The sequence below is a fragment of the Cryptomeria japonica genome, chromosome 5 (assembly GCF_030272615.1).
Source record: "Cryptomeria japonica chromosome 5, Sugi_1.0, whole genome shotgun sequence".
NCBI classification, from domain to species: Eukaryota; Viridiplantae; Streptophyta; class Pinopsida; order Cupressales; family Cupressaceae; genus Cryptomeria; species Cryptomeria japonica.
In genome coordinates, this window is record NC_081409.1 from 223,952,572 (window position 1) to 223,962,962 (window position 10,391).

A 10,391-nucleotide genomic window follows, 5' to 3' on the forward strand; every position below is an offset into this window, starting at 1 on the left:
AAAAGTCGAAGAAGAGGAAGAAAGAAACAACTACAAGTGTGGTGTAGTAAATCCCTCCATTGTTTGATGGTTGTAAGTCCATATCTTTTTTCTATGACACCTGGCAACAATCCACCTTATTATTATAGTAGAAATTTTCACAAGTCCATGTCATCTTCACAATAGTATACAAGTGATGGAGCTCAAATATGACAAATTAGAGCTATTGTGAAACCCAAGAGGCAATGTAAGCACATGTACTACAACAAATTAGTGGCGTGAGGAGAAAGTGTTCATCCTAACTAGAGTTTTATTTCCATTTGGTGATATTTCTATAATTAACCTTATTTTTGTGATTATGTGTGTAATTGCAAGGTTATATATTTTTAATGTTTGAAATGTTACATATTTTCTTCTTGATTTATAATTGGTATCATGTGTGTCATTTAGTATAGGCAGTATTAGTGCATGTTGAGGTAGTTTTGAGATATTATCCTTAACACCCATTTGTTGATGATTTAATGTGTAGAAAATATTCACCCTAGTTTCTACATTGGGTGGTATTAGGGTAAGTCCTTTCTAGTGCTTAGGGTTTGAACCATCTCAGTATTTGTAGTGGTTTTTTTATTTTGTTAACATGTATCTGAGGTTGGATGTTGAATGCACTGATGGAGGAGTTGCAAGATATTTTCAAATTTGTGTGATGTGGAAAACAAGGTTCAAGAGAAATGTTAGGCACACTTATATCTCAAAGAGTTTTCTCAGAAGGTAGATAATGTGTGGGTTTTTGGAAGAGCTGTGTTTGGAATTCTCAATGAGTGGAACTCCAAGTAATTTTTGGGGCTATACCATTTCAATTTGTTGTGTGATGGGCTCTCTAGTTTTGCACTCTCTTCTATTTGTTGATGGTAGAATGCATGAAAATGTTAAGGGTGTGTTTCTTGCACATGATTTTGGAAGATTGAAAAGACTCCATTTGGCAAGATTTGTTGCATCTTGAGTTTTTGCAAATTTTATTAGAGGAAGTTAGAATAAAGATGATGTGAAGGTTTCATATTTACAAGGAGCAACATATCCAAGGGAGATGGAATTGGTAGGTTTCTTTTTGAGACTAAGAAATTGTATTTGCTTGGAGGTAAATATATATGTACACACACACACACACACACACACACACACACACACACACACAAGGAGTACCCACCATGCACCCCTTTGTGTGCAACATATTAACATGTTATAATTTCAAGTGAGAAACCATTTTTCTAATAGCCATGAATGAGGAAAGGAAAAATTTATTTAGTGCGGAAAAATATTAGAATGAAGGAGTACAAGGTGAATGATCATTGCTATCTTGTTTGGGCAATGCAAACAAATATTTTAAGGGCTACATATGAGAATTTTATCACAATTTAATAAGGGAATGACCAACACAAATATAGTTATCACCTTGGACTACCTAAAGTGACATGTATGTTTTGAATTTTAAAATGTTATAAGCTAATAAAATGTAAATTTTTAAATATAGCTTATGTTTATAATTTTTTTTAAATTAGTAGGATATAAATTTATATAAATTTAAAAGAGTAATTTTTTTTTTTGATCGGTAATAGTGATTTTTATTAATTACTCGGGATTTTGTACTGGCCCGAACCAGGTGGTACTACAATTAGGGAGCCACCTCCCCAAATCCATCTCCCCCTTCAGGAGGGGGGTCATTACAACTATTCCCATCCTTACCCCGCTTACCCTTTTTTCGCTTCACCTCTATCCATCCATAAGATTTGGCATCCTCCAGGGATTTTAGATTTTGAATTTCCATTCCAACCAACCCCTTACTACCCCAACAATGATTCTCAGAATGATTCCCCTCATCCATGCCTGCATTTAAACCCTTTTGAGAGCTAGGACCATCCTCCATCATCTGTACACCTCCAATTGCATCCTGAAAGCTGAAAGGAGTTGTAACCCTCGGGAAAACCTCCCTCACTCGTGCCAACCAAACCACCAGCCAGACCTTGCCCATCATTTGAAAGTTCTGGATCCTTCACAATAGAATCTTTGATCAATCCCCCAACATCCTAGTGGGATTTTAGATTCCCAACCACCTTCTCCACCGTGTAAGATTGGGGGGTAACATCCTTCCACCATGAAGCTAGACTCTTCACCCTATGCTTTGCACATGATTCAACATTATGTCCAGTCTTAAAGCATCTCCTGCACCTAAAATGAATCCCTTCATAATCCACTGACTAAAGTCATCTTCCCTTTGAAGTAGAAATAGAGATCTCCGGAGGGAGATCCATGGATGTATCCATCTCCACCAAGACACAGGCAAAAGTTGTATGTAGTAAATTGAGAGAGCCATCATCAGTCAATAAAAAATTACCAAGGGAGTTTCCAATAGCTTCAAAACATGAGTCAAACCAGTATTGCAACGAAAGGTTTGGAAGTCTAATCCACATAGGTGCGCGATCAAAAGATTTTGACTCAGGGTTGAAAGTCAGATGCCACAGTTTAAGCATCAAAGGATTACTGTCCTCCCAGCACCATTGGCTATCGCCAAGGATTTTATTTCTATCCTCCACAGTTTGAAACATCACAACAAAAAACCCTCGAGCATGAGGGTAAATCTGCACATTGTCATCCATAATGGGCTCCCAATGATCAGAGATCCATTTATGTAGAACACCAAGACTAGGCCAAAAACCCCTAAAATACTCAATGAGCCCTAATGTTGAAAAAATGAGCTCATTGTGATCAACCTCTTTCTCCATCGCCTCTGACAAAGATACAATAGTCGGCATGGCCGGGACAGCCACATCCGAAGTCGATGGTCCCCAAATATCTCTGCCATGGGGCGCCCTCCACCTATTTGGCAGCGGACTTGCCCTCTGTTGAGGTATTGCACAGGGTCGAGAATGGGGGCGAAAACCAGACACACGACTGTCTTGGGCATTTGGAGCGAATGCCCTAAAACCCTGTCGATCGATTGGGGACCCAAATCTGCCATGGCTTCACTCTCTACCATCTCCCCGCTTCACCACGGACGCCCAATTGCCACTACCCCAATCGGTAGGAAATCCACCACACCACGCAGGAACCCTAGCCCACGGAGCCACATGCAGCGACATCGCAGTTTTTTTTCAATCTATTGACAAGATATTTAAAAGAGTAATTTTAATTATTAAAAACTATAAATGTAAGGTGGATGAGACATCACAAAAAATATAACAATTTAAAAAAAAAGTCCCAATTAGATAAATTGGAAATTTAGTGGATAGAGAAAAAAAAAACTTAATTTTTAATGAATATTATTTTTAGGTCAAATTTATTCAAAATGACATATAGTTTTGATGGGATGTTTTTTTTATCAATTGTTTTTATGAGATGTTAGCTTTTATGTAAATGTTTAGTAATTCAAAAAGAAATTATGTCTTCTTGGAGATGATTCTCTCCTCCAATGCACCGTATATTTAAAAAAAAAATTAAATATATTTTAAAAAAATTCAATCAAATCTTATGTTTGATTATTATAACCCACTTCTAATAAACTAAAAAACATTCATAATCAAGATAACAAAAATATGAATTTTTAAATTCTAGATTCCAAGTTCTATAAAAAGATATTTTCACATTTTCATGAAAACACCCTTGGTTGGAGAAATTTGGAGTTGAAATTAAAATTTTATTTTATTTACCTTAAAAGAGGGGATATGATGTCACATGGATTGCCATATAGATAGTTTTGGTTAGAAATTTACATATAAATTAAATTTGGTTTGAACTTTAATATTTTCTTGGCTCAAAGTACGACACAACTCTAGATTTTCACCTCTATTCAACAAGTGGGGTTAGTACAACCAAACCAATCTTACTTTATTCTAGAAAGGACTAAATTTTCTATCAATTGAGTTTGAGCATGGTATTACTAATTGATTTCACAATTCCTTCTAGAAGTGGGAGGGTCAACAACTTTACTTTTTTATTTTGGATCCTTTTATGGATTGTCTTCTTGGCCCATTGTTTTGGTACCCACATGATATTGTAAAACCACTTGGTGGTTATCTATTGATGCCTCATACACACACCTGTATTAGGGTAAAGTATAACCTCGAAGTACTTATTGATAATTGAGTAGATGCATTGAGAAATATAGTTATTGTGCCATGTTCTTACTCAAAAAGGTTTTTTAAGTGAAAACTAGTGCTTTATGAGTAAGTTGTTTTTTCTATTTCTACTATAGCTTGAAAGGTTTTGTTAATATTATTGTTTTTGTGAGTATATTATTTTATTTTATTTTCTCTTCAACATTAATCTTTCACAGATTTACAAATTAGCAAGAATAAAATAACATAATTAATGCAAAAAAATAGAAGTTTAAAATAGAGTAATCCACATAGTATGAATGAAATGAAGCATGGTACTAAATATTAGAATAAATTAATTCAAGGGAGAACCCTCCAAAAGTCTCACAACAAGAACATGATTTTTAATCTAACATCAAACATTTAATCTCTACCTCTTATATACATACCAATTTGATTATGGGATTCGTTTACTATAGTGATTATGACTATAGCTCTTATATAACTAACAATTTTGGAACATTTACAATATTATAACAATTCTTGGATCTAAAAATCTCAACGGTCGCCATGAAAATAAAAGATACATAACATTTATTTATTTATTTATACGAAGTACCAGGTACACATTGTCAACGGATTTAAAACCCACAAATGAAGATTATCCATTTTACCAAATCCCTTAAATACGAACCCAAACTTATCCCTTAGAATGTTATGAATTTTATTACATTCAACAAGATTTAATTTTTGGTAAATTATTTTAAACCATTTAACTTGACTAATAAAATAAAAACTAATAAAAAATCACATGAAAATAAAATCCTAATTTCAAAGAAAAATTCCCATGTGCTTCACCACTGAGGTTCGCAGATAACGGCATTAACAGAGCTTAAATGAGTTTATTGTATAAATTAGCATGAATAGAAAGTGGACTGAAAGTACTGAGCAAAAAGTGACGTTACAGTTTAAAATTTTTCCCCTGGCATGGGATTCCTTACCCACAATCTTTAATAGGGTATGCAGAATGGATATAATATTTTACGCTATAAATGAGTGCAACTTTATATGGGTTCAAAATAAAAAATTAAATAAAACCAGCAATGATAAAAGCAGTTTCTGGGGACCCTACAAACAGACTAGTACAGTTTACTGAACAGACTGCTCTTTTGGCAGAGATTTTTTGTAGTGGAAATACAATAAATTGTTACATCAATCTTTTCAAATAGATAAAGTATGGAGGATAGTTAAATAATTGTTGGTTTATGGGTGAATTGGAATTTTGATTGATTCATGGAAAAATGATGATGAGGGTCTTTTTTTTGTTGTTGGGTACAATTGAGAATCTTAAAAAGATAAGGTTAGGATCACGTTCAGATTTTGATTATATGAACATACTTCAAATTTCTTTATTGTAAAGAACTGTTTTTACAATGACAAGTCATTCTTTAGCTGTTGTCTAATGGTTGAGGGTGGTTTAGTGGTATCTTCAAAATATTTAAACTATCATTCTCACCAATTATTCTTATCAAATTAAATTGCAACCTTCAATACCTCTGTAGATTTTTACTTACTAAACTCTTATTTGAAATCTAGAATAAGATTTTGAGCAGCAAATTTTGAGTATAATTGAGAATCTTAAGAAGATAACGTTAGGATCATGTTTTGATTTTGACAAAAAATAATACGTGTTCTTCAAAATAAATACTAATTGATTGCTATGAAAGTTTTGAATAAAAATGATTAAGACAAAATATATTCTTAACTAACATAAGATTTTTAGATTTTTAGATGATTTCTAGTGTCCAGTGAAAATTTGAGAGTTGAAAAATAGGAACTCATATTCCCTAGGATACGATTTTGGGCAGCATCTTTGACTTTATGTAGCAGACTGTAACATTATAAAGGACTGTATCTTTGAAATGATAAGTTATTCTTTGGTTGTCTTGAAGAGGGGATCTGACAAAGTTGTCTAATGGTTGAACGTGGCTCAATGATGCCTTAATTTTTTTTAAACCATTGTCCTCACCAATTATTCTCAACAAATTAAACTATAACTTTCAATACCTCTTTAAATTTTTACTAACTAATTGAGCACATTTTGAGTATAACTAAGAATCTTAAAAAGATAAGGTTAGAATCATGTTTAGATTTTGACATAAAATAATACACCGTGTCAAAATGAATACTAAATGATAACAATGAAACTTCTCAATAAAAAACATTAATATAGAATATATTCTTAACAAAGGCAAGTTTTAAGATGATTTTTAGTCCCCATTGAAAATTGAGAGCTTAAAAATAGAAATGCTTATTTCCTAGAATAACATTTTGAGCAAAATACAAAATATGTTCTTAACAAACACAAGATTTTAAGATGACTTTTAGCCTCCATTAAAGATTAGAAAACTTAAAAAATAGGAATTCTTATTTCCTAGAATAAGATTTTGAGCAACATCTTTGATTTTATCTAGCAGATTATCAAATTATAAAAAACTGTATCTTTAAAATGATAAGTCATTCTTTGGTTGACTCAATGATATCAACAAAATATTTAAACCATCATCAATTATTGTAGCAACTCTTCGATATCTCTCTAAATTTTACTAAAATCTACCATCAAAAGATTATGTTTTAGTTGATTGAACAATATAATAAGTAGTACCATGATGCATTCCTTAATTATGTCATCTACTAAGATATAAATTGTCAAAATCTAATGTAAGATTTCAATTGTCAAAGTCCAATGTACCATTTTTACTAAAATCTACCACCAAAAGATTGTGCTTCATTGATTGAACAAATATAATTAGTGTCACAATGCTCTATTCCTTAATTATGTCATCTACTAAGATATAAATTGTCAAAATCCAATGTAACATTTAAGAACTCAAGATAGACGATAGAAATTAAGATTGAAAACTACTGATAATCTACCCCTAATACATAAAGGATGAAAGGAATCTAACGATAATTAACCTAAAAAACACCAAAAATTAATTAATAACTATACATACCCCATACACAACAGGATAGGTAGGTCCCAAAAATTAATTAATAACTATACATACCCCATACACAACAGGATAGGTAGGTCCCCAGTATCTTCTTTGATCTTACTGTGGGAAAAAATACAATAAAAAAAAAGCAGAGGGGCCATGACAATGGTGACGTACGGACATGCAGTCCGTGATAAATTCAAAAATCTCTGACACGTTCAATAATTATATTGCTATTTTCCAAGTGGCTTTAAACGTACGTGAGCGTCTGCGCGCTATTCAAAAGCCATTTAAACTGGATTTCCATGTTCCACAGATTCAAAAGCGCGGTAGAAGGAAAGTAGCTGAAGCCTCTGACCAAAATGAAAATGTGGCAATGGATTTTTCTCTGTTGCATGACACTGATCGGGTTCACAGATGCCATCACAGTGGGCTCCGATGTGGAAGCCATGAAAGAGCTTAAAGATTCAGTGAACCCAGGTTCGATTCCCGCTGGCTCCTGTCTGAGTTCATGGAATTTCTCAGTAGATCCCTGCGACACAGCATTCCGTCAGTATTTCACCTGCGGAATCCGATGTGCCGGAAGTCCAGCCAGAGTGACAGAAATCACTCTGGATGCCGCTGGTTATAATGGCAGCCTAACTCCGGGCATCGCAAAATTGGCCGCTCTGCAGATTCTAGATCTCTCCAACAACTTATTTGCAGGGGAGATTCCCTCCTCCTTTCAAAATTTGTCGTCTCTTCAACGACTTCTGCTCTCTCACAACCGGTTTTCCGGTAACATTCCTGAGTCGGTGGGGGGTTTACAAAGCCTGGAACAGTTATCTCTCGATAACAACATCCTCCAGGGTTCGATTCCCCGGGCGCTCGGTGGTTTGAAGAAACTAATCAGACTGGAATTGCAGGGCAACAGGCTGAGCGGCGATTTCCCTGACCTAAGCGGAGCGCAAAGCCTCACTTTCTTGGACGCCAGTGATAATCTGCTCTCTGGTAACTTTCCGGCGAATGCCCTTCCGCCGCCATTAGTAGAGCTAAGCCTGAGAAATAACCGGCTTTCCGGCACTCTGTGGCTAGATTTGGCAAAGCTTGAGTTGCTTCAGGTTGTGGACCTCAGCAGCAACCAGCTTTCCGGCGATTTGCAGTCAGGGTTTTTCAATCACCCTTCGCTGCAACAGCTAACTCTGTCTCATAATGGATTTACTTCCGTCCAGGTACCTGGAAATTATGGGACTAATAGTGAACTTATTGCTGTTGATCTGAGCTTTAATCAAATACAGGGCCCTCTCCCAACTTTCATGGCCACAATGCCAAGGCTTTCTTCGCTTTCTCTGCAGTACAATTATTTTACAGGAACTATACCCTTTCAGTACGCAATGAAAGCCTCCTCGAGCTTGGCTGGTAAGGAGCCTCTGCTTCGCTTGTTTCTTTCCGGAAATTATCTTTTCGGCCAGATTCCTGCCCCCTTCTTCCATTTGTCGTCTGATAATGCACAGCTGAGCTTTGTGGACAACTGTCTGCTTGATTGCCCTGCTGCTTTCCTCTTCTGTCAGGGCGGCAACCAGAAAACGCAGTCTACCTGCAGATCTTTCACTCCATTGGTTCCATGAAACTGCTCTGTGAGCAGTGCTAAATTGTGTTCTTGTGTTTGAGAGCATTCATCATTGCTTCTGTAACTATGTTTTGTGTTAGAGTATACGTCAGTGCTTCTGTAACTATGTTTTCGGGAAAATTGCTTAAGTTATCTTTGTGTTATGTACATAATTGTTTGTTATATTGGGCATTGCTCTATTTTCAATTTTTTTGATAGATTCAAGAATTCTCATGGAGATTAGGCTGTCCTGCTTCTTTCTTCTTCTATCAGGGCAGCAACAGATCTGTCACTTCTCTGGTTCCTTGAAACTGCCCTGAAAGGTGTGTTAAATTGTTTCAGTTGTGTTGGAGCAACAGTGGAGGGTTTATTTTCCATACATTACTGCCTCTGTAACTATGTTTTGGGGAGAGCTCTTTCAATTTATTTTTGTATACGTGTTTTTTTCATTTTATTTTATGCATGCACATAACCGCTGCTTGTGCACTTACAGAGGATCGCTCTGTCTGAACTTTTTGATAGTGCAGCTTTTCCTGAAAGCTTTACTAAATGGCAACTTTTTTTCAAAAAATGGAAGTATTTAAAATAGTTACTCTTAATTTTTAGGGTTAAGTTGAAGTAGGCCTATGATGCATGCAGCTAATAACAAGCAAAAGTTTTCTCAATATTTGAAAAAGAAAGCACTTTAGTTGACTTTTTGGTTTGACTGGTAGTTTACTTAAAGATTATATTCAATAAAACAAATTGAATTATGTTGTCTTATATGGTTGGGTTTTTTTTTTTTCAATGTTTGGAGTATTTGTAAGGGTGATTTTTAAATGGAAACAAACGGATAATATACATAATATTAATTTTATTCTTATTTAGCTGATTATATATTATGAGTATACATCTAAATTTGGAGTCATAATCAATGGACCCTTGGTATGTTGGTGAAGATGAATGGCTCTAATTGAGCCCACTAGGCATCAAGTCTTGCTAAGTGCAAGGCTTTGACATTATAAGGGATGAGGCTAGGATTGTGTCTTGGGTGAATTTGGTGGAATGGGTTACCTCTTAGTCCTTGTCTCTTAGTTGAAGAGGTTTCAACCTATAGGCTTTTGCCCCACATCAGGTGGCTAAAACTACGTTGTGAAGGCCCTTGTTGGGTTGGTGTGTAGGCTTTGTGACTTTGTTGCGTTGTCCTGCCTGTAGGTCAAAACCTCCATAAAAAAAATAAAAATAAAAATTAGGAGTTGTCTTTTAGCTAAGTTGCTATGAGTTAGGGGACTAGGTTGTCTAAGTTGTGTATGAATCCAATCTTAATTGTACCTTGAGGTGGTTTAAATTTTGTTGGATGCTACGATCAATTAAAATACTATCATCTTCACTAGTTGAGCTCAACCAATTTAACTACAACCTTTGGTGAAGTATGAATGCCCATGCTATTTCCATGGAGTTATGTGATCCATATGAGGATGGTGTCTTAACATATTTGACAACATATAATTTTGTGCAAAATTGGCACCACTTATTTGTTTTTACACATTATGATACATTTATATTCTATCCTATATATATATATACACATTCTTATTCATTCACCTAAAAAAAAAAAATTACAATTATTTATGCACATTTTGATACATTCATTGAGCACCTTGTTATAATTTTTTTTATGTTGGGTCATTTTTGCAAATGAGAAGAACTTTTTTACTTATGGATTTAACCCTCAAAATTTCAAATTTCAAATTTAAA

The 10,391-nt window shown here is 34.8% G+C and overlaps 1 protein-coding gene across 1 annotated transcript; it reads left to right on the top strand.

Moving 5' to 3' along the window:
* Positions 1-7,294: 7,294 nt before the first annotated feature.
* Positions 7,295-9,033, top strand: LOC131031067 (LRR receptor-like serine/threonine-protein kinase RGI5). The gene has a single exon (XM_057962089.2). The coding sequence runs from the start codon at positions 7,429-7,431 to the stop codon at positions 8,671-8,673; it is 1,245 nt and encodes a 414-aa protein (XP_057818072.2). The 5' UTR covers positions 7,295-7,428; the 3' UTR covers positions 8,674-9,033.
* Positions 9,034-10,391: the final 1,358 nt, after the last annotated feature.

Bases quoted from the DNA above. Each gene is read 5' to 3' on its own strand.
- LOC131031067 (XM_057962089.2), top strand. From the start codon at position 7,429: ATGAAAATGTGGCAATGGATTTTTCTCTGTTGCATGACACTGATCGGG.